Source organism: Corapipo altera, unplaced genomic scaffold, assembly GCF_003945725.1.
Source record: "Corapipo altera isolate COAL_440 unplaced genomic scaffold, ASM394572v1 174, whole genome shotgun sequence".
Lineage (NCBI taxonomy): Eukaryota > Metazoa > Chordata > Aves > Passeriformes > Pipridae > Corapipo > Corapipo altera.
The window spans coordinates 274,741-299,722 of NW_020885022.1; the positions used below are offsets into that span (position 1 = coordinate 274,741).

Here is a 24,982-nt window from a genome sequence, read left to right on the forward strand (position 1 = left end):
AGCAAACGAGAGACTGCCACCTGCCCACTTCTCTTTTTCATCTGCCAAATAAAGGCACAAAATCTACAAAAGGGCAGTAAAAAACAAAAAAAATCTCAAAAGTCAGGCAGGTTCTCTCTGCCCCCATCACACACCAAGTCAGCAGGTGAGGGGAGTGCAGAGCTTGTCATGCAAAAGAACTCATTTAAATGCATAAGGCTCATAGACTGAGGAGGAGGAGAAGGTGGAAGTAATCACCTATAAATGGGTGAGGTGAGTATCCCTCTGCCAGAACAATTCATTAAACAAAAGAACTATACAGGCCCACGTAAAAGGGGAATGGGAACGGAGCACCCTGGCCAACACAGGCCGGGGACTGAGAGCGGGTGGCACGGCAGCATCCCGGGAAAGCTGCAGGGACCACTGAGCACTGCTGGGGACGGCTGAGCTGAGGCTGGGGATGTGTTTGGAACATGTGGCTTCCTGCAGTGGCCAACATCTGACCTCATGGTCCATTATGTTCCTCCCACTCGGATGTTACTGCAGTTGGGTACTTAAAAAGAGACACTTTACCCTCATTCACCACCTCCTCCTTCCATCCCTGGGTCTGCATTAACCGTAACCTGCCACACCAGGATTAGCTCAGCCCCCAGTTTGGGGAATTCAGCTTTGTTCATCGGGTCACACACTGCTGTGTTAAAGGGTTTGCCACCTTCAGGCATATTGGGGGACAAAACTGCACAAAAAGCTGCACACAAGGCGAAACCCAGAGCAATGACTGAAGGTTGGACAGATCTGCACCACGAGGAAGGTCCCTGGGTCAGTGGGGTGGGAATTCTGCAGTGCTGGCTCTGTCCCAGGGGTGTCCAGGCAAGACTTCTGAATAACAACCTTCTTGCAAGGGATGCTGAAGGGACTGTAAAATCCTGCAACCCAACAGAAAGATCCAGAAACATGGAGAAAAACGAAGCCCAGGAAACAACAACCACTGGCTGCTGACAGAGCAGCAGCCTCCTACAAATACCAACCTGCAGCCACAGCAGCAACTGTGTTCATGACTTGAAACCTTAGTTTCTAAGCCATATTCTTCCACACACCTGGTGTGATATCCTGCAACACCTTCCCAACTCTCTGCCCACGCTGCACAATTAACAGAACCTCATGTTGCTGTCTAATTACACTTCTATTCTCTCCACAAGCCCAGGTGCCAAGATACAGTCCCAGTATCCCACAGGTTTCTTCTGGAGATGCCTGGAGACTCCTCTAGCAGTCAGCTGGCTGGAGCTGCTGATGTTCAGCTGCCTCATTGTTGTGCTGGAAAGGAATACTCTGATTTGTTGAGCTCGTGGCCAGTGCTGTGGATGTGCCCAGAGCCCCTGAATGCAGCATTGTCTGACACAGGGCTCGGAACACCCAGGGATCATCTTGCAGCACCAAGATACAGAACCCCATCTGCCAGCACTCCAAAAGTCTCTGGGAATGTTACAGTTGAAATAAAACTGGATTCCTGATTTATATTAAGTGTGAGCCATGCAAAAATAACAATAATAAGGCAAAGCATGCAAATATTGACTCAGTTTGTGCAGTTTTGGGGTTTCTCCCAGAGTTGCTGCAGTGATTTGCACCATCACCTCCACACAGATCCTCACAGGCCACAGCTGGGACTGTGTTGTCTGGTTGTGACACTGGGATGTGACACCAGGGTGGGACATTGGGCTGTGACAACAGGTTTCTCCAGGCATTCCCAGCCCATTGTGATCCCTCAGCTCCCGTGGTCTAGCCCAGAGCTGCTCCACACCTCAGGGTGCCAGCCAAGGGCTTTGGTGGACGAATGCCCAGTGTCCAAGCAGCAGCTGAAGATGTTCCCCCTCCAGCTGCCCACCCAGCCCCTGGGCCAGAGATCCCCTCCTGCCACGGCTGCTGCAGGGCCAAGGAGGGCCCAGCTGGATCCCCACATGGTCATTGGCACCACTCTCCAGGGCACAGACACCAAGGCCTTCAGCCAGGGACACGGGGACAAAGAGCCACGAGCACTGGAGAGGGGAAAACTGAGTCTGCAGATCACAAAGCAAATCCCTTTCAACACAACGTGTCCATGAACGGTTCCTTGGAAGCACATCCAGCCAGGAAAAGTTCCCATTTTGGATGTAGATTTGGTTTAGGTTTGTTGTGGAACTTTTTTTTTCCCCTAGTTTTGTACTAGAAAAGCTTCATGTCCCCAGTGACAATCTGAACCAGAACTGTACTGAAACCCCTCTTCCCCATCTCCCAGTCTCTCCCATCACCAGGAATGGAGCAGCAGGTGCCCTGGAAGACCAACCCTCAGGCTCTGAAGGAATGAGGTTATGTCTGCATATCAGTGCTGGAAAGGCCTTACTGGTTTGTTCTTCCCAATTAAAGAGCAATTAATATTTTACAGAAGGTTTGGGTGCAAAACAAAGGGGTTTTTTACCACCCCCAAGTGCAGAGCTTTCAGTTAAAGCCACGAGTGTGACCGACCCGGCAGAGTCACCATCAGGATCTTTCTCCCTCTCCCTGAAAGGCCAATTTCCAAAAGGGAAAAAGAGGAGGAACAACACAGGGAATGATTCAAACACCCTTGTGGGTATGGAAGGACCGGCAAGATAAGCAAAGGAATTTGCCCAAGAGCCTGAAGCACCTCCCTGCACATCCTTTGAGAGGAAAAGCAGCTGAGCAGCAGCAGTGCTGCCACTGCTGCACCCATCACCCACTGCAGGAGCAGTTCCCAAATGCCAAGTGTGCACAGTGATAACAGGGGAACATTAGCAATATGGAAAAGGACTTAAGAGGTTTGATTAGTAAAACACATTACTTGATTTACGTGCTGCTGGCTTCATCCTTCCAAATTACCACCAGAGAGATTGTGTTCATTTAATTCCTTCACATTTTACACATTGTTTATTCTGTCAGACAGCTCCCACTCAGCAGCTGAAGGACTATTCAAATAATACTAATGTGAGACAGCACAAACACCACTCAAACCAGAACTAACATGCAGATAAGCTGAAAAATATCTACAACTTATCTGCCACAAGCTGAGCTGACTTTGACCACACCACTGAATTTTTAATTCTGGGCCAGTGGAATTCAGAGCCCTGTGAAATTATTTAAAACAGGATCTTTTAAATGACACATCAGCCCAAGGATGCAGGCAGGCTCTTACTTCTGTAAAGTATCATTTGTCAGGGAATGAGCCTTAGTTAGTGACAGTCTCACGGTCAGAGCAAACAGTGTTTATAAAAAAAGTTTAATAATGAAGTTTTCAGCCACTAATTATTTACAGAAAGCACTGATTTAGCCTGGAGTGGTGTTAAGTGAACACTCTCAGCTTTGGCAGACACTGAAAAGCAGCAGCACAGAGTAGAAGTGCTGCTCCTTTCCAGGATGATCACACTGATTTTGGACACCAGCAGCAGAGCAGCTGCCCCAGTCTGAGGCAGGGCAGTGCTGGGACCTCCCCAGTTCCCCAGTTAATTCTGCTATCAGCTTTATTTTGATGAATTTTTTTTTAGAAATCGGGTTAATTAACAGCTCAGAGCTGACACATCCTCCTCCAAACACAGCTATGTGAGTCTCCCTCTCTCCCCCAGCAATCAGCTGATAAACCCTCACTGAACCTGCTGCCAGGAGACACAAAGAAACACTTGGAATCAACAGGTCTGGCAGTCACAAACTGTCAGTCTCTTCACACCTTTTAAAATGACACATAAAATCACCTATTAGATGGAAAACATGTTATTTGTTTGTGCTTTTTTAAAGTGAAGTGGTTTGTGTTACCCTTCCCTGCTGCAGAAGGGATGAGTGGATATCTCATCCATCCTCACAGAGTTAGAATAATCTAATTACTAATTATTATAAACTGCTGAATTAATAATAATAATTAGTGATGTTACCTGTCAGCTCCCTGATCACTCTCCATCAGGAAACAGCAAATGAGGGGAATGGGTCAACTGCCAGTTTTCCAAGGACTTCTGAAAACAAGGAATGCTTCAAGCTCATCAAAGCACTTTACTCTGTCAGCTGTAAAGCACTGGCAATCCATACATTCCACTGTTTGCTGGGAATCCACAGTGGGACACAACTGCCAACCCTCCTGTCCCAGCACACACATCATGCCATCAGTTCATCCGTGTTTATCCCTGAGCAGCAAAGCTGCAAACCCTCCCCCTGGAGCAGCCTCTGGGTAACTAAAGGAATTCTGTTCACAGGTATTAATGAAAGAATTCAAACAACACACACAACCCTTATTATTTGCATTTTAGATATTTAATATATTGTAGTGCAACAGTCTCTACTACACAGCTCTCTGCACTCATCCAAATCCTCACGGAGCATTTTCATGTTCTTTTTATTTAATACAGTCATGGTTTGAGGCTGAAGGTTTAGATGGGATATTGGGAAGGAATTCTTCCCTGGGAGGGTGGGGAGGCCCTGGCACAGGTTGCCCAGAGAAGCTGTGGCTGCCCCTGGGAGTGTCCAAGGCCAGGTTGGACGGGGCTTGGGGCCTGGGCTGGTGGAAGGTGTCCCTGCCCATGGCAGGGGGTGGCACTGGATGAGCTTAAAGGTCCCTTCCCACCCAAACCATTCTGGGATTCCATGATTCCATATTTTTAATACCTATATGTAAAATTAACTTTTATATTTACACGAGGCTGCTCCCAGTGAATATTGCCCACACTCTTCTGACCTGCTCTTCTCACTGAACCCCAGGAATAAAATGGTCACTTCCACAATCCAGTCAGAAAATTCATCTCCAGCTCTGGCTACAATGACATGGTCTGATGGACTTGCAGATAAGGACAAGGGTTCAAGAGTTTCAGCCACAGCCCTTTCATGCAGTGCCAACAAAATTACTACAAATCCTGCTTTTGTCAAAAGGAGAGTGGAATGTATTTATGAAACGACTCTTTACGTCCTAAATATATTCAAAGGAGCCTTACAGGAAAAGAAATGAAGCTCAGTTATTTCCTGCTCACATCTCTGTCCTTTGAGGAGGAGAACAAAGGAATCTGACACTTCATATCTACACTCATCTTAAGCACCCTTCTTTGGCCTTTAACTGGGGTACAGAGTCACACCAGCAGCTAAGGAAATGCTCCTACATACAGAAAATCAGCAGCTTTGATGAGCTGCACAGGTAATTATGCTGATATGGTGGGGTTTTATCACCTATCTGCACTTCTCTCAAAGTCCCAGGGCAGAGGAGATAAAACTCAGCTAATTATCCCTTCTGTTCCTCTCTCAGGCTCCAGCGTTGGAAGCTGTTTGCTTGTGGGGTGAGATTTCTGTCTCAGCCCTGAAAGAATCACAGCTCAGCACTGGAAATGCCAACGGTTCTAGGAAATGGGCCATGCCAAAAACCCTCCTCAACTGTCCAGTAACCTGAGACAAGAAAAACCCTTCCCTCAGCCCAGCTCTGTTGATGAAACCTCAGGCAAGACAGAGCAGGGATCCAAAACAGTTTAACACCACTTGAGGAGGACCCTGAAAATATCTCATCTGGGCTGTGGCTCATCCAGCTCTGGGGAAGAGAACAATAGATCCCCACCAGCCAAGGATGGAGGATTCCTGCATGGCCTCTGCAAACCCTGAAACACGGGATCAGTGTGTTCAAACATCCCTCCCCTCTACCCCCCAGGGTTGCTTTCCCAGAGTTATTCCTTAAATTCTTTCTCTTCCCCCCTTTTTTGGGGGGATATGGGGAGTGAGGAGAAGCAGAGAGAGAAGGAAGGCTGGGGGAGAGGAGGTGACAGACCCAGTGTAATGCCATCAGCTCAAGTTTGGGGATTTATTTCCACTTTCAGTTTATCAAGTTGAACTTGATTTACTGTCCTCCCCAAACCACTCATAACTCTTCACCACAACAGCCACCTCCACTTCTTCCAATTTATCCTGTTTTCAACACAGAGGCACAAACAGAGGCCAAGCAGAGGTTTCACCAGCCCAGCAGCTGCAGCAGTCCTGGGACAGGGATCTTCCTCAACAGGGCTGTGCACACTCCCAGAGCTCTCCACAGCCCACACTCTGCTCCCACAGGGCACCTGAGTGTAGGCCAGGTTACATCTTCTCCATTTGAGTAGCCCTGCAGGCCAAACTTCTGCCAAGTCACTGCATTCCCAGCCCCAGCCCTGCCACTGGACTCACCAGCCACAAACCTTCCCCTGGATACTCCATGTGGGCAGGTGAAATTTTGGGGTTGATTCACCATTGACTGCACTGGCCAGGTTTCCACTGACTGTACACATAAACCTTAACCCCAGCAGCTGTGGGGGTGGTGTGTGGTGCCCACGTTGCAGAAGTGGGAATCACCTCCTGCTGCATCTCTGCAGCTTTTTCCCCGGGGTCCCTGCTCAGGGAATATGGTGCAAAAGGCCAAAGCTTTGTGTGTTAAAAGAAGGCCAAAGCCCCTCTGTGTGGAGCCACCTCAGCTCTGCAGCTTCACAGCCTGGAGCTCCACAGGCTGAGGAGACAGGGATCCAGGTCCTGGGAGCCGCAGGGACACGTTCTCCCAGAGCACACCAGGGCTGCTCTGCCAGGACCTGCTGCCTCTGAACGGGGCTCACATGCACCTCTGCAATGGGGTGGTTAATCTGCAACCACACCATCCAGTCAGGGCAGCTGAGGATCAAATGTGCAAGGAATAAACCAGATATTACCATAACTAAACATTAACTCGCTGCTGCTCGGCTGCCTGGCTTTGAACCCCCTTCATCTTCCACAGTGAGCAGGGAGAGAGGAGGGTACAAACACCCAAAAAACATCTAACACCATTTCAGTTTCAAACACTGTAACTGTAACAACATAAAACTGATGAACCAGGGAGACTCTCAGGAATTCGGGGTCCTTTCTGATCGGTCCTTGCTGGCCTGCTCACACAGTGACCACCCTTCCCAAGCAGGGCAGTGCTCATGTTCCTGGTTTAACTGGGTGGGTTCAGATTGTTTTGCTCCTGAGGTCCTCCCTGCCCACCTGCTCGAGCTCTGTCTCCAAAGAGATCTCAGAGAACACATAATTTAAGCTCCACTGGTTGAGGCTGCACTGGCTGTGTGACACTCTCCTCCAAAGCTCTGTGACAGACAGTCCCTTCCTTCTGCTTCCAGCAGCCCCTGCAGGGCAAACCAACCCCACCCTGGGACAAAAGGGCCCCAAAATACACTGTCCAGCTGCTAACACACAGCCCACCCCAGCTCACACACCACATGGCACGTGAAAAACTGGTTGTTTAATCGGGGCCTCCTCCTGCTGCACTTTCCCCACAGCATCGATTGTTTGTAAATGTGTAATTATTTGTAAATGTGTAATTACGAGGCAAAGGCTGAGCCTGGCACGTGGGAGGTTTTCATCACAGGCCGATCAGATCCGAGCAGTGTGTTAACAAAACAAAGGGAGCAGTATTTTAAAAGCTTATAAACTCCAGCCCCGCACTGGCCCAGCAGTGGGGCCCAAATTACAGCTTGTTGGCTGACAATTACATCAACACCACTGCAATTACTGAGGCTGTTCGTCACAGTCTGATCAGAAACAGCAGCTCAGTGTTATTACAGACGGGCTCTGCAACTGCTAAAGTGACCTGGGGAAATGATCCAGAAGTCACAAGGGACCAATTCCTCATGGTCAGACTGAAAGGACTGTCAAAATAACTAAACAGACTAAAGAACCGTTAGCAAAGCAGTGGGATCAACCCAGTAACCTACATGAGCAGATTGCAGCCCCTTACAGGCCACTGCTCATTTATAATGGCACCTTTACTGCTGCTTCTTGAACCCTGGAATTGGTCCATGGCCCCTCCATGCTCCTCTCCCTCCCTCACATTGTACCCAAGCTTAATTAAGAAAAAAAAAAGGAGGGAGAACGGTTGGACACAACTGTCTTCACAGCACAGCTGGTGGCAGTGAAGAGAGAAGTCAACCCAAAAGGCACAGAAAATCAACCCCTCAGCCAGTTTGTCCAGGGTGGTCTGTCAGCACTCATTGACTTGGTTCATCCCCTGGTAACTCAGTAGGAAATCCATGACAGGTATTTTGACCATCTAACACTAATCTGACCTTTCCCAAGACGACAGTTGATGCCACCTTGAAGAGTCATAAAAGCTTAAGACAGGAAAAGCACTTTCAGCAAGTTAATTCCTGCCCTGCTGGCAACATTCCCTGCTTTGTCTTAGGGCTGAGAAGCTCCAGACATTCACACAGGTATTAAAAAGCTCCTGGTACAACCAAGCTCTTGCTGTCCCAGCATTGGATGTGTGAGGAAGAGGCACAGAATGACCCCGGAGCCTTCCCTGGTGCTGCACTAAGGCACAGTTTCTGCAGAGCTACAAATGTGTCCAGGATCTTGAGAAATCCTGGGTCTCCAGCATAATTCAGGGAATAGGGAACACTTTCAGTGCCAGACCTTTCCTCTTCTCCCCTGGTGCAGCTGAGCAGGGCATGAGCAGGACACTCTTAGAGTCACCTGTCCCTGTGCTTGGGGTGTCCCCTCTCTGCCCCACATTGTTCCTCACCCCAAGAGCTGCTGCTGCCACCTCTGAGAGCAGCCCTGTTCGTAGGATTTGCAGTGTGAACTTCTGGAGGACACCCCAGAAGGCAATTTACTATCAAAAAACAAACACTGAAAATTCTGATTCTATCTAAGCCTCCCCCCCCCCAATAATATCAAATAGCTCAAGGATTCCCTAAATGGAAATGCAACCAACACAAGGCTTAAAGGTCATCTCAGAGGAAAACTGTGTGCAGCAGAACATGGCCTGGTGATTCCACACACGTTATCCAGACTGCCTTGAGTCCATCTAGGGCAAAGACAAAAAAAAACCCACAAGGAAAATGAAGTAGCTGGTTAAAGGGAATTTAAGGAGGTTCCCAACAGTTCTTTTCAATACCAGGAAAAAGGATTTAAAACCACCTCAGCTGTGGCTCCTGAGCCAGCACAACTAGACCTGTTGATGGCTCTGGTGGCAGGACCCCTTCCCATCCTGGGCAAAGCCACCCAAACCCTGCTCCTGCTCAGCCGAGCCCACACCGGCTCTTGGAGTCTGTCAAGGAGGCAACAGCACCCAGGAGCTGCAAACTGCAGCCACCAAGCCCTGTGGAAAATGTGAAACCAGGAGTTTTTCCTGGTTTTTTTCTATTTTCCTGCCTCTTGGCACTCAGGGGGATGAGACTCAGCTCTGGTTGTGACACAGGCACCAAGGGAACCTGTGGCTTTCTGGACACACCCCACCTGTGTCCCACACCGAGCTTTAAACTGTTTCCTTGCTCAAATCACTACTTTGAGGCCAAATAATTATATCTTACATAATATGGCCTGTGGCCAAACTAACAAAAGCTTTCTGAGAAAATCAACATGCCTTAAATTAGAGGCCCTTTAAGATTTCAAGTAAACTCAATAAACTCTTAAGCCACAGCACTCTCTGGGCTGTGTCAGACGTGTGTTGTGCCTTCAGACCTTATTAAAAAACAAGGAGCAGCGTCTGCCAGCTGGTTCTCTGCACCAGGAACTGCAACCAGCACGTGCAGCCATAAAATGGGACTTGGAAAATTATGTGCAGATGGGCCCTTACAGGTTTAGCATTTACAAGTTTTCTTGACAGGCTGCATTTACTACAGATAAAAGCAAATCATAATCTTTTCACAAATATCCTTCGCTTGAATTACTGAGAAAAGCACCTTGGAGTCAACACCAATTCAGCCCAGGCTCAGTGACGAGCTGAGGCACAGACAGGCCAAAAGGAAATCAAACTACTCAGGAAAATGGAATTACATCCTGCCAGACTCACAACCCGCCTGATTGACTGTCTCAAATCTGTGCTGGGAGGTTTTTTAAAGGCAAACACCGACTGCAGTGCCTGTGCAGTTCCCTGCCTGCTGACTGCCTTTACTTGAGCACAGACAAATAACACACCTTATTACCATTTCTGCTGGAAAGACAGAATTAAGAACACCACCATAACCAAAGCCAGTGCTGGCCCCGGGCCTGCAGCCCACAGACATCTCCTATCTCTGGCAATAACATGATATAAACAGTCATTTTTAGCCCTACCTAACCATTACAGTCTGAGAGAGAGGCTGGAAGTTTTCTAGAGCATAAAAAATTTAGGTTCAGGTAAGTGCTTTCTGCCTCAGTAAAACAAACAAACTGCCATGAAATTCATGGATGCACCAACAAAACTTGTGTTGGCCAACAAGGAGATTAAAAAGGAGAAAGGCCAGGAACCTACTCCTAGAGTCAAAACTAAATTCCTGTTCAAAATATAACACAGCAGCAGAGGTGCTGAGAATCTGGAGCTTCTGAATCCAAAACAATTCACAGACTGAACGTTACTAAAATGACCAGAGTAATCAATTCTCCCTTATCATTCACTTCTCAAGGATCTTTTAAAGGTGAGTTATTGTCTCACTAAACCTAAAAACCTCCAATCTTAATCCAGGGACACTATTAAAGGAATCTCTCAGATGAGCTCAGTTGCTTTAATCACCTCCAGAAAGGTTATTAGAAGAATATTTGAAGAATTCAGTCTGGCAGGCTGGTACATGACTTCACCCTGCCCGCTCTCCTGGAGGATATCCGGGGCCATCTCCAGTGCCAGCTCCTGTGCTTTGGGGAGGCAAAGTCCAGGACAGAGCTGGAGCTGCCACCATGTCAGTCCTGAGGGATGTTCCATTACTCATCCATAGGTATGTGCTCTGCATTTTCTGAAGCAAGAAGCAACTGTTTAGTGAGGGCCTGAAGAAACAACATCCCAATTCTGACCTAAAGACGTGTAAAAAGGGGATTTCGGTGCCGAAGTTCTTGCTGAGGTAAAAGCCTGAGACAGGAGAAGCTATCGTGGCAGATAAAATGGGATTTGAACTCCCCAGCACTGAGGGCAGCGGTGGCTCCCTCGCTCTCCACCTGCCAAAACAAACTCCTGCCATTTAAGGTCGTTCAAATGTTTCCCTGATTAATCACCGGCGTGTCCAAGAGCTGGGCTTTGCTGGAGCCGGTTCTGCCGCTGCAGGACGTTACACAAGGGCTGTGCCAAGTGCCAGGGGAAGGGAAGGGCAGCACAAGGAGTGGGAGCTTCCAAGGGTGGAGTGGGATGTGGGATCTCTCATCCCAGCGCTGCCGAGCACCATCCCCGTGACACCCCCGGCCTGCAGCCAGGGGAGCTGGAGCGCCCCGAGCACACGGGATCCTGCTCCAAACCTTCCCGGGTCCAAAGAGTTATTCCTGTTCCAACAGAAGGAATTTAAATTAGGAATAAACCCGTTTAGGTTTCCTGCAGGTCACCCCGACGCTGGAGCCCCGAGGGAGCACTAAAGCGTTGATAACAATCTCCTTTCAGGAAGCAGCATCTGTAAATATTAGGAAGTAACTCTGAAACAGGAGCCTGTAACAAGGATAATTTCATCCTGGAAAGATATAGCTCGGGTTTTGTTTAGATCCCAGTGTTTCACTTTGCCCCTGGAATCCATAAGTGTAGACAAGTGCCTCCCATTTAACCTTGTCATTCATTTCAGAGGCAGCTCTTCAAACACCCGTGACACACCCACAGCAAAGCCACTGCTTCTGGCCCCAGACAAACTGTTTGTAAGGCACCGGAGGCCAGAGGACAAAGATGTCGGCAACAAAATGCTGGGGAGTGGAAAAGAAGGGAAAGAGTGTCCTGAGCAGAGAAAAAAACCGGCAACTACAAATCCTTTCAACTCACATTCCAGCTGTGTGTTCAGGTTCCTCACAGCTGTGTTTGAGAGCTGCCACTCCAGACGGGTGAGGAACCTTCTGGCAGGATGGTCCTGCTCTGGATAAAGCAGCAGGAACCTTTCCCACCCCTCTGGACGCCCCAGGATGATGCTCTCAGACGAGTCCTGCTTCCTGCACGGGATCAGATGGGAATGCACAGCACAGGCTCCACACGGACAGTGTTTGCCCTCAGGTCTCTCCTGCCCATCCCAGCAGCTCCACAGCCCCTGAGAACCACAACCACCACCGGCCCCTGGCTGCTGCTGAGGTTTTGTAACAGTGAAACCACCATCCCACTGGAGATTAGCTGGGGCTATCTGGGAAATTAGTGCTAATTAACCCAGCACTCCCACGGGCTGTGCCAGCAGCAGTCCCGGGTCTACAGAAACCAGCCAAGGGCAGGGGCCCGGCAGGAATAACTCGGGATTGCTCCTCAAGGGTGACCTTGGGCAAGTTCCACTCCAGCTGGATGGAGGGCAGGGGAGCAGCAAAACCAGACTGAGACACACTGCACCCTCACCTGGGGGTTTTGTTTGTCTTTGGGGGGATAAATGGGGGGGGAAGGCAAATTCACCAATCCAGGCTACCAGGGCAAGCTCAGTGACTACTGGATAAAATATTAAGTAGCCTAAACAATACACATTGTAGTGGCCTGGCCTGTTTTTGGTACACGTGGATCTGGCAAATGTGAGTCATCTCTGGAGGAAATCCCAACCTGCTCCCCAGCACAGCCATATCTGTCCATAGAAAAGAAGGAACTAAGGCCATAACCAAAAAAAAAGCCACGTCCACACGTTGCCACCCGTGTTGGCCAAATTCATCAGGGAGTTAATCAGCACCTGGGCAATTTTAAAGCAAGTGTTAAGATCACAGGATGGTTGTATTTGGAATAATCTCCTACAGTATCTTCTTCACAAGTGTGATCTAACGAGTAAGTTTTCACGAGGCCCCAAATTCCACTTGGTAAGAAAGCAAGTCACACCAAGACTAGGAGATGGGACCTGCTGAATAAATAAAATAAATTATTGCTCTTTCAACTTCTCTGTGAGGCAGTTCAGGGCAAATGAAGCAAGGGAAATCCAAGGCACAGGCTGTTCAACCTGGACAAGGGACCCTGAAAGCCCCAAAGGGCAAGAACATCCCTCCCAATACCCCTCAGTTCTTGTCATGATACAGTTCCTGCAAAAGGGAATTCCCACATTACCATAAAATCCTTTTGTTGTCTGTACCTTCACCGTGTTCACTCAAAATTTCTGTGACACTGAAAACTACTCCAACTCTTCCACTCTGAGTGAAAAATGCAAGTTCAAAGGCAAAATCCTTGGTGTGAAAACTCCCATGGCAGGACAAGTTAATCCCAGACAACCCAAGGGGATGGAGCACTGAGCAGGGAGGGAAACGCAAGTCTGAGAAATGAATTTCACCCCTGGCACTTGTGATTGACTCCATGGGTATCATGATAACTGCTGTTGTTTTATTAAAATACATCCCCCTCGAGTAAAAAAGAATAGAACCATCTTCACCCTTATTAGGAGGTTTTTAGCTTTTCATCACTGTGAAGTCTGAAACAGCCACAGAATATCCCAAAGGCTTAAAACATCAGAAAGCAGAACACAAAAGCAGGGAATGGTTGATCTTGCCAGTGCTGCTCCCTCACACACTGAGTGTCCTCATGGACACATGGATGGTTTGTACCTGATATGGGATAGGAGGTTTTTTCACATTATTTCCTCCCCATGATTAAAAAAAAAAAAAAAAAAGGACTATTTGGCACTCACAGCACTGGAGTGTACACAGAGTATCAAACCCCAGGTCAAAGCACAAAGGAATCCCTGTCTTTGGAGATAGAAACTTTTAGTTTGCAAAATATCCACTGCACTCCATTCCCCAGGGAAGGAACCAAAGGCTCCCACTCTCCCTGTGCCACCCGGGGATGCCCAGATGGGAGGGCACAACTGGGCCATTTTCCTACACAGCAAATTATCTGGGATCTGGCCATTAGTGCTCTGAGCTTCCACATCAAATCCCCCCTCAGGATAAACCCAGGCTGCTCATTTGTCCTAAACAAGACCAGCCAATACATCTCCACATGAAAGGCTGGGGATGGGGGAGTTTTCCCCCTGAAAACATTCCCAGTTTGGTTCTGGGGTTTACCCTGCTCATCAAGACGTGGGAGAGTTTGGCACTTGAGGTGAAAAACCCTTTGGCACTGCACAATAATGGGGAAATGTCCTGCTAGCACGAGATTTCTGCCACATAACCACGTGCAGGGATGGAGGAGCCCTCCAAAAGGCAGCAAAAGCATCTTGATAAAAACAAACAAAACCCAATACTGACCCTACTGGTGAAATGTTTGAGCTTCCCATATCCCTGGTACCACATCACCCTGTCACTGAGCAAGCCAGTGATTCTGTAAGAACCTGTTCATGGGTCCATCCTGTGATTCACTGTGGTTTAAATGTACAATAGTAAAAGCAACCCTAGCAAATTATTGCTTTCATTTGGTCAAGGTGCTACAGAATGTCTTCAAAAGTCACTAAGTTTACTTTATTTAACTTATGTTAATTTTTTTCCTAGATAAAAGGACAACACAGGAAAGGCAGAAGGTTAAAGTGTATCAGAGGGAGTTTAACATTCTAAAATATAATGACCCAATTCTACAGTTTTCATGATTCAGCTGCAAAGTTTGCAACACAAGAAGTTGGCAGCTCCCAAGCTAAACAAGAAAACAGTGAAACAAGTGAAATCACCCTGATCTGTTTATTTGCACAGGGTCTGCTCACTAAATTTAGCAAACAGCCCCTCGGCAGAGCAGCTGAACAATCCTACGGAGAAGAATTCCTGGGAGAAGACTGACGAGAGTTTTCTCCCTAAATCCAGTTGTGACACATCTGAGTTGGCCCCTGAAGTTCATCCCAGCCTCTGGTGGGAGAGCAGAGCCCCCAAACCACATCATCCCCTCAGAGCTCCCAGAATGGAACCAGGAGGCCAAGATGTGCTGCTTAAAAACAAGACTCAGCCTGACAATACCCAGCCCCCCTTTAAGTCTCCAAAACTCTAAGTCCTTAATGGAAAACATGTTTTTCTACCAACTGATCGGAAAAATTAAGCCAAATATTCCCAATAATTTCAAAATTGTTCAGCCTTTCCTTGTGTTTCCTCTCCAGTCCAGCTCCCAGGTTTAAAAAGCTTTACAGGGATCGACTTTCCCTTGGCATCTCCTCAGAGGGGTTTAAGTTGCCTGTAACTAAGACAGAGTCAGAGCAGCAGCTGCCAGAGGCTGGAGATGTCTAGCTCAGGAATGTCTGCATCCTTGAAAGCCAGGATGTGCAGCACAGCCCAAAAAACAAGTTAAGAGCAAACAAAGACAAGATTCCCATTGTTTGTTTTGCTGGAGACATAAATGCTACATTTATCAGGGAGAAAAAGGGAGAGGAATACACTCCTTTTTCTGTGCTGGTGCTTCGTGTTCTCCTCACCTGAAACAGGTCAGCACACAGACCATATAAAGCAAAGTTTTCTTACTGCAACACAGGCAAAACTCAAAAAAGGAAACATTTATTATCAGGCAACACTGTCCACAAAGTCATACATCCAACCTCAGTCTTATTTTAGAACTGCTCCCTGGTAATTTGCCTGTGCTTTGGAAAACAAGGAATATGTTTTGAATTATAGGAGGTTACAGGAACATTTTTGTGGTAAATTTGGACTTTCATTTGCAAAAAAAACCCCTCAGTGCTACAGAGATCCTTTCGGAAATAACATTTTTTTGTCATTGCTAAGCACTTTTCAACAAAGTTTAACAGCTACTGTTCCAGGGAGGTGTTTACATCCAGCTTTAGGAGAACACTGGGGTACTTCTGCCCCTGCAAGCACAAGGAAAAGCAGCAAAGTGTCTTTCCAATGGTATGAGGAGCAAATGAGAGGATCTTCTCTGCAGTGAGCAGGGGCAAGTTCACTTGGGAGACTCCGGAGCTCAGGAATGTCCTGGGATTTGTCTGGGGGCCTAAATTGTATTTACAGCTCTTTGAGCCCCAGAACAAAGGGACTTTTTCCAGAGGTTCCATTGAAACAAAGCTCAAGTTGGCGTGATGTGAATAAAGGTGCAGGATTGTGTGTACAGGGACATGAACACTGTGTTTGGAGATGGACCCGGACCCAGCACCCCAAACTGCACGTTCAGCCCTTGCAGCACCTCCCACCCCACATACTGCAGAGTCCTGCCACAGATCTCCACCCTTTATTTCCCAGGAAGATGGAATGAGCCTTCAGGCTTCCCGAATTAACTTACATCAGCCTCAAACAGGAGCAGGTGAAGATAAGATAATCAGATTACTTTCTACCTGTCCCACCTCAGCCAGGACAACATCGGGCCAGGCTCTGTCCAGACCCAAGAACACCAACTCCAGGGGGCACAGACCCAGAGAGGAGCCAGAAACCACCTGAGCAGCTGATCAGGATAACCAGGGTCAGAGCACCCCGACCTGCTCCCGGGGCACAGCTTGGGTGGCTCCATAAATCCCACATGGAAGGAGGGGGCAGTGTCAGTGCTGACATTTCTGTGGTGTTCCTTCCACGCCAAAAGGAGCAACTGAGGGAAAAACCCCAGGAATGCTGGTCAGGAGGTTCTGGGACAGACATGGTACAGATCAGTGCTGAGGGAGGAACTGATAAGCACTGGAAGGAGATAAGCTGTGTCCCTGAGGTGGAACAGGAGGGAGGCAGGGAGATGGGTGTAGGAGATAAAACTGAGAGCAAAACCAATCCCTGCAGATAATTCTGACCGAGCTCCGTGGGAAAGGGGGTTTGTCAAGGCACAGGACAAGGAATGAGCACAAAAATCAGTGCAAGACTGGGCTCTGTGTATGGCTCAGGTTGGGCCTGATACACCACAGGGGAAGCAACACTTGACTGGGAGTGCAAAGGCCCAAAGAGGACCAAGTCAGACAGTCCACGTGCACAAAGAGGGCACTGAAGGCAAGGAGAGCCACCAAGGATGGCCAGGAGGATACTGCAGTTACAGAAATACAGGCAGCCAGCAAGAGGAGAAAGGAAGGTCAGGTGGAACAACACTTCTTGGAAGGACAGGAGTCAACAGCTGACATCCAGGGAACAGCAAGAAACCCCCAAGGATGAGAAACGACATCGTGGCAGGTCAGTGGCTGCCAAGGGACACAGAACTGGTTTAATGCTGTGTTTTCACCCAACAGTGCATTTTTCTGAAGGCTCAAACCAGCCCAAGAGTCACACACAGACTGTCCTCTGACGTGTCACACATCTCAAGGCAGCTCACACCAGGCAAGTGGCAGCTGTGCTGGGGCACCAATATTGCAACACTGCTCAAGGAGAAGATCTAAATTCCATACAGAAAAGTGCTCTGAAATTCCAGGGGGCAGAATGGAAAGGACCACGGCAGGCAGGAGGCAGAGCAAGGACAGGCTGGTGACACCCCAGCATCAGTCACAGTTCTATGGTGAGCCTGAGAAGCTGAGCACTGCAGGACCATCAGTGCTGACAGGGTTGGGTCCTCTGGTTTAACATCAACAACTGTTTTATTTAAAAGGTCTTCACATGCCATCCCTCTTCTCCCACCTCAGCTGGGCTGTATCTGTGCAGGACAGTATCTGTTGTCCATCTAAACCAGCACCCAAAGGGGCTCTGGGCGTTGCTCCTACATGGGCAGGGTGAGGAGAACTCTGCAACAACCCCAGGGACCAGAAAAACCTCATTCCTGGCAAAAGACACAGCTTATCTCAGGAACAGTTTAATGTGAATTCTAAAAAAAAAGTATTTTCAAACAAGTTAAGTCTATCTAATGCCCCTTTTTCACTCCCAAAGACAGAAGAGTCTCACAGCCAAATCTTCTGGCACATGAACACACCACAAGGAACACCTACTCCTCCTCCTGGTCTAACAGACACAAACATCAACACATGACAGCAGCAGTGGGAGCTGACACCTCATCAGATCCGACAGAAAAAGCCCTGAAAGGAACCAAAATCTTCTTCACAAATTACATTTCTGCTTCAAAGAGCTGGAAATGAGCATTTGCCACCACAGCCCCCTGGTTTCACACTTCCAGGCAAACCTGTGTGCAGGCATCTGTGTCCTTCTCCCACCCCTCAGAATGTCTTCATTCCATAAAAAGGTGTCATCATGACCCAGGGATGCAGAAAGGAGAGAGATGATGTAACAGCCAAATATTGAGGTAGATCTGAATCTTTAAAGGAATTCCAGTAAATATGACTAAAAGGGAAACCTTCAGGGAGACTAAAAGCTTGTTCAGCCCAGAAGAAATGCAAAGAGTCAAAGAAATGCAAGAGGTTGGTGAGTGGTAGATCAGCAAAACCACCTGAAGAGGCAGATTTTGGAACAGAAGTCAATATAAAGGACTCTTGACTAAAGGAGACCACGAGACCCATTGAAAACATTAGCTAATGTTGCCTGTAAGAGTTTGGCAGATCTTAAAAGTCAACCTTCAGCTGGAGGAGATGATAAATTACTGCAGTTAAGACAACGCAGGTTACACAAGCCACCTCACAGGGGTGGTGGCAGTCAAAAATCAGAACAGGATTCTACTCACCAGCATCCCAGAGAGATGCAGTGCCCGCTCTGAGGAGCCTCAGGACCCCCAGCACTTCACAGGATGGACAGAATTATTGCAGAGAAGAGAAAAGATGAGAGCAAGGACTGGGGCAGGGATTGTCCCCCTGTGCTGGCACTGCTGAGGTCACACCTTGTGTGTGTCCAGTTCTGGGCCCCTCACAGCAAGGAGGACATGGAGGGGCTGGAGTGTGTGCAGGGAAGGGAACGGAGCTGGGAAGGGGCTGGAGCAGCAGGAGCAGCTGAGGGAGCTGGGGGGGCTCAGCCTGGAGAAAAGGAGGCTCAGGGGGGACCTTCTGGCTCTGCAACCCCCTGACAGGAGGGGGAGTGGGGGGGGGTCGGGCTCTGCTGCCAGGGAACAAGGGACAGGAGGAGAGGGAACGGCCTCCAGCTGTGCCAGGGGAGGGTCAGGTTGGACAGCAGGAGGAATTTCTTCATGGAAAGAGTGGTCAGGCACTGGAAGGGGCTGCCCAGGGAGGTTTGGAGTCCCCATCCCTGGAGGTGTCCAAGGAAGGCCTGGCTGTTGCACTCAGTGCCAAGGTGGGCACTGGGCACAGGGGGGACTTGATCATCTCAGAGGTTTTTTCCAACATAACTGATTCTGTGAAAAAGGTGCTGAGGAATTCCTAAAACACCAGCTGACTGTTTGCAGATATGCTTTGTGCAAATAGCAGAAAACACCAGCTTATTTTAAAAAGATGTAATAAGGAGTGTCTCCCTCTGAGCTAATTCACAGCAGTCCTGGTTACAGAACTGATTCTGTCGGGCCCTTCCTTCACACCTGATGCCTTGGAACACAAATGTCCCTCTCCAGCCACAATGAAATGTTGTTATCTGTGCTCTGACAAGGACCAGGAACACAGCTCAGCCTCAGCTGGGAGGCAGGACCAGCAGGGAAAGAGTTTGGAAGTGTAAGGCCCTCTGAGACTGATCCCATTCATAAATCCAACCTCATCTATTATTCAACACCCAGGTGCTAAAACTGTTCACCACCACCCCTCCCACCTGCTATAAAAAGACTCCTGTCAAACTCCCACCTGAGAAGGTTCTACCAGGCAGGGAGGGCAGAGGATTCACTGAAACCACAGAAACTCAGCACATATGGAGGCAAAACCACCTCCAGGCTGGACATCACCTCATCCAAAGCTTGGATCGTGGGAATGCTGTCAGGAATCACCCCGTTCCCTGTGGAGTTGGGAAGCTGGCCTGGAGCCTCCCCGTGCTACTTGTCCAGTTGGGATTTGCTTTCTAAGTGAGATCAATGGCCTTTTCCATCTCTGAAGATCGAGCTGGACCCTGTCCAAGCTTGTAAGTCGAATTTTGACAGACCAAGGGGAATTTTCATTCCATTCATTCCAAATCCTGACACGAGACAGCTCTCTGCAGCCTGAGCAACTCAGAAGCAGCCAAGAAGAGCTGAGGAGACTCAACTGGCCCAAGGAGTGTCCTGCAGCACCCACAGAGGCAGGTCCCCTCTCCAGGGGGAAAACAGACTCTTCCCAGCAGCTCTTTAATTCCACACTACATGAACAATTAAAATATTCATAACTATTTAAAACGAGGAAATTAAAATGACTTAAAGGCATGAAAAGCTTGTTTATGAAGCATGAATATTTCATTAGCAAAAGCACAAATGAAACCAGGCTTTCCCATAATATTTCCCCTGCTGGGATTAAATACAGTTTACAACCTCATGTGAAGCCAAACCTCTGCCACCACAACTTCAACCCAAAATATGAATGTTTCAGATGGTGCTGGAAAGACAAGGAATGTGGTGTAAAAACATCAATGCAATACAGACACCACCCTTCACTCCAAACCTGGAAATGAGGTTAAACAAGGGAAGAGCAGAAAGGGTAGGAAACAAAGCAAGAATCCAATGGGATCCACATCCCTGCTGGGATTTTGGCCTCTCAGAACTTCAAGTTCATCCCTGGAATGCCCAAGGCCAGGCTGGACGGGGCTTGGAGCAACCTGGGCTGGTGGAAGGTGTCCCTGCCTGTGGCAGGGGGTGGCACTGGATGAGCTTCCAACCCAAACCAGTCTGTGATTTTATGATTCTGAAGCCCAATTTTTCATGATTTTAAAGCTCAAGTCCCTGTTTCAGTTTGCTACAAGGTTTTTCTAGGGCTCCAGCCCACGCCCAGCACAGCAAACACTTCCCTCAGCAGCAAACACTCACAGAACGTTCTCAGAGCAGTTCTACATTTCTCAGTACAGATTCCTGATGCCAAAAACCTTAATAATCACAAAAAATATGACCAGTCTTTCAAAAGTGTCTGCAATAAATAGGAACTTAGAACTGTTGGGGTGTCCTGTGCAGTTGGACTCGGTGATGCTGATGGGTCCCTTCCAGCTCAACATATTCTATGTTTCTATGATTAATTTGAAAATGCTGGGATTTGTGCTATAAAATACTCGAGAAACAGTTGAAAAACTACCTTTTAACACTTTTTTTTTTTAACTGTGTTTTTATGAAGTGCTGCTGGAAGAGGCCAGAAATCACCACACGTGCAGGGAGACAACTGCAAGGACTATGAAACCCCAGCTCTTTGCACCACATCCTCAGGCTCAGGTGGGCTGGGATGACCAGGAACCACCTGAGCAGCAACTACAGGCTTCCCCTGTGGGTTTTGTGCTGGAACTAGTTGAAAAAAAAAAAGAGGAAAACAACCCAAAATTCATTTTATGATCATTACAAATCACCAGGTGCTCTCCCTGCCTTCCTTTCATGCATGCTTCAGTTCTTTAATAACAGTGACACAGCTCTGGTGTGTTCCCAGGAGGGGATTTGCACAGTCAGTGCTGATCAAAAATGAGCAACTCGCTGGAAAGCAGGAGAAGATGAGTCAGGTGGCACCTGCTCCCGAGGCAGATGTGGGAACACAAAGACGCAGCTCACGTGAGACTGCCCAAAACACTCCCTGATGCTGCAATAATATTGTCTGCTTTTCCCCTGCCTTCCAGAGCCCTCAGCTGGGATTCAGGGGTGCTGGGGTTACCCATGGTTGGGATGGATCAGGTTTTACTCTCCAGCAGCTGCTCTGAGCTGACTCCTGCAGCCATCCCTGAGCCTGCAGAACAGAGAATTTGGGAACTCCAGCTCTCCCTCTCTGCATTCCACATTCTGTTTTTAGAGCCCTGAAGTTTGATTTCTTTATCAAGACTGTGCAGAACACTCTTTGCAGGGTAAGATGAGAAACAATCTATAAACCAGGATTTTTTGTATTTGTGAACAATAACCTCCTTGCCCTCTTCCTTATCCAGAAGTAAATTAAAAATGATCCCTTTCACCACTTGAAATGTTCTCTGGGGTGCAGTGAAAAACAAGGTGCTGCAGAGTTTCCTGTCTCTCTTACCCAACAGTTCCCACCGAATTTCATTCACACCACAGTGTCTGCAAAAGCTGAGCAGCTCTGGCCCCTCCAACAATCCCTCTCCACAAGCACCACCTTGCTCCACCTGCTGTGGAACAGTCACAATCACAAAGTCAAACCCACTGAAATAAAGAGTTTTATTAATCCAAAGCAGGATGTTCTCCCTTTCCTTACTCGAGTACAAATAAATACTTGGCTGCCACTGAGAGACCCGAGAGCTGCTGGACACGAAAAAGATTCCCTGTTTTAAGGAATCTTTTAATTAATGTGACATCCACTGACAGGAATTGAAATGCCAACCCCTCCTGCAGCAGAGCACCTGCCCCCAGAGGGGAGCAGGGACTGTCTGAAGTCAGCTGCTGATGCACAAACTGCTCAAATTCGGCTGTTTGTAACAATTCTGATTTACAAACCCCTCAAGGAACAATTGTCTGGTAAAGCTTTGGAGGTTTCTCTAAAGAAACAAAGTTACTGAGTCCACACTAACTGTTCCCACAGTCCTGCTTTCATCATTTTTTCAATTATTCTGATGACTAAGAATCAAAACCAGAGGCTGGGACTGAGAACTGAGGCATTCAAGGACAGGATGAGTTTTATTTACAATAAATTGTAACATTCAGTGACTGCTGAGTGTCCAGTGAAAGAGCCAGTTCATTAAGGAGCTGTAAGACATGGCCATGAAAAAGTCCTGACACTGTGATATTCCTGCTGAATCACCACCCAAACCTACAAATAACTGGGCACGAGTGCAGGGCTGGGAAAGGAGGCAGTAAAGTCCCACTGCATCCACCCCCCTACCCAGACACGCTTCACCCAGCCCACGTCAGCACCACCAAACTCAAATATTACAGCAATGAAAAGTGCAACTTCACCCTTTCTCTTTTTCCCACTAGAGACATCCCTGGGGAAATATCCTCGTGTGCACGAGAGTGGTGTGATTTCAATTCCACCCACACCGGGGCTCACTTGGGAACTAAATCCAGCACAGCCCGTCGTGGGTCAGGCAGTGACCCCGAACAGAAATAGCTCTGGCAGAAAGCTGGATTTATGGAAAAGGGTGGAGCCCATCCCAGTGTAAAGTGAACAAACCCACCGCTGGAACTGAAGGATGGAGCAGCACCGATCCCTCAGCACAGGAGCAGCACAAAGGTGACTCTGTGCCATCTGCACAAGGTGACACCCCACCCCTGGGCAGGGCAGGATCCGGGCTGGCAGCTGGGTCTGACACAACTCCACACGTGGCAGCAGCAAGAGCTGATTGCCCTCTCCAGAGCAGTAAAACATGAGAGCAGCCTGAGCATTGTGGGACACCGGGAGAGATGTTCTGACAACACCCTCAGGCACAATCAGCAACAGCACAGAGGAAAAAATAAATCAAGTTACACACCAGGATCCAGAACCACCGGCTTGTTCTCTTGTTCTGCTCATCCTTTCATACAAAATTAGCCAAGTCTGCCCCTGCAAGGCGCCTCTCAACTAATTAATTTCATTCCTTAAGGCAGCCAACATCCTATGTTGATTTTTCAGCTATCTAGCAATCCTTTTCCAATCCTTCATTGTACTGGAAATGACAAGGTACATCTGAGAATTACACATTAACCAAAGAATAAAACCCCAAGAACAAACCGTGACACACAAGTTTCCTGCTAATTACAGGAAATTAGCAGGAGCCCTTTCTAATATGATTAGAATGCCACGGAGTGCCCAAATGAACAACAAATTTAAACTGTTAGAGGCACTGCAAAACACACTTAAATCTGTCACCGCCTCATGCTCAAAGCTCAACCATTCTCATTGCATTTTTCTTGGTATTTAAGCACAAATGCCCTCTCTGCCCAAAGAGAAATCCAAAACAGAAAAGGAAAATGACACGAAGTATTCTGGTTGTTATTACACCTCGCGGGATGCGAGCCCTGACCCTGCAGGACACGGGTACATCCGTGCGGCACAAAGGTTCCCGAGCACTCAGCGGCTGATGCAGCCAGACCACAAAACCTACAGATCTCCCCCAGAGGAGGCATCGCAGCTGCCCGAAAAAGCTTAATTTTCTCCTTCCTCAGTAGTTTTAAGCCTGCTGAGGGAGCTTAGCCCCCCTCTCTTCCCTCGGGTACCGCCAGAGTCACCCCCAGGTGTGTCCAACACCCACACGGACCCGACGAGTCATTGATTCCACCCATCCCCGGACCCCGAGCGGCAGGAGAGGAACAGGCAGTGAAGCCTGGGGGACACAGCCAGTAAATCACATTTTTATCCCCAGATCTCCCCCCGCAATTCTCAAATCCTTGCACAAGCAGGGGCACGGGAGTTTATCGGGAAGGGCTCCCATGAATGTTTTATAGCGGAAAGTGAAAGGCAGCCTCGGGGTCCCCCCGGCTCTGCCAGCGCTGCCCGGGATTGAGTTGGACTTCCCAGAGGGAACAGGCAGGAAAACGCGGATCTTCCCGGCACCCATCGCATCCACAGGGGAAATAAAACCGTAAAGACGAGGAAATGTTAACGCACGACTCCAGGCTGGAGCAACCTTGGACTTGGAGACTTTTATTGCTCTTTTTTGTTTGTTTTTTTCCTCCAAAGCGACTTCGCAGGGCTCAGCACAGGCGAGGGGAGCGGGGCAGGTTGTCCAGGGAAGCTGTGCCTGGCCCATCCCTGGGCCACGCTGGGATACTGGCAGGTGTCCCTGCCCACGGTGGAGGGTGGAATGGGATGATTTTACGGCTCCTTCCCACCCAAGCCATTCCATGACTCTGGGATATAGGCTAAGATCGACAACACGCTGTTTAAAAGTAAAGTCCTCAAGGTCCCTTCGCTCCCAAACCCTCCCTGGTCCCACGAGGCAGGTGGGTCTGGACAGGGGGATACGGGGGCAGTTTCCCCGAGCGATGACAGAGCACCCTCACACCCACCCGGCTTTCCCGTTCCATGGAAAAACCCCCAATCCCTGACCCCCCTCACCCAGCCCGGGGGGTGTGAGGGGATAACCCCCCCGGGGCAGCCCGGCCGGGGGTCCCCGCCCGCCCCTCACTCACCGCAGCCGCAGGTTCGCCATGAACTCGGGCATGGTCACGGCGTCCATCAGCACGAAGTCGGCTTTGCCGAACTCCAGGCTCTCCTGCTCCGCCATGGCGGCCGCGGGGCGCGTCCGGGGGGCCGGGACGAGAGCGGGACGGGGACGGCGGCGGGACAGTCCCGGCTGTAGGACCGGCTGTAGGACCGGCTGTAGGACCGGCCTCAGGACCCGCCTCAGGACCCGCCTCAGGACCCGCCTCAGGACCCGCCTCAGGCGC

The 24,982-nt window shown here is 48.8% G+C and overlaps 1 protein-coding gene across 2 annotated transcripts in view; it reads right to left on the bottom strand.

Annotated features, from left to right (window-relative positions):
• The window catches only part of MYO1D (myosin ID), a 142,091-nt gene extending 117,109 nt beyond the window's left edge, over positions 1 to 24,982 (bottom strand). Inside the window, exon 1 of one of the 2 annotated variants that reach the window (XM_027667857.1) lies at positions 24,725 to 24,981. In XM_027667857.1, coding sequence (XP_027523658.1) covers positions 24,725 to 24,819 — 95 coding nt within the window. In that variant the 5' untranslated portion in view covers positions 24,820 to 24,981. Of the gene's footprint in view, positions 1 to 24,724 lie in introns of both variants that reach the window. The other variant, XM_027667856.1, reaches the window with a different exon arrangement.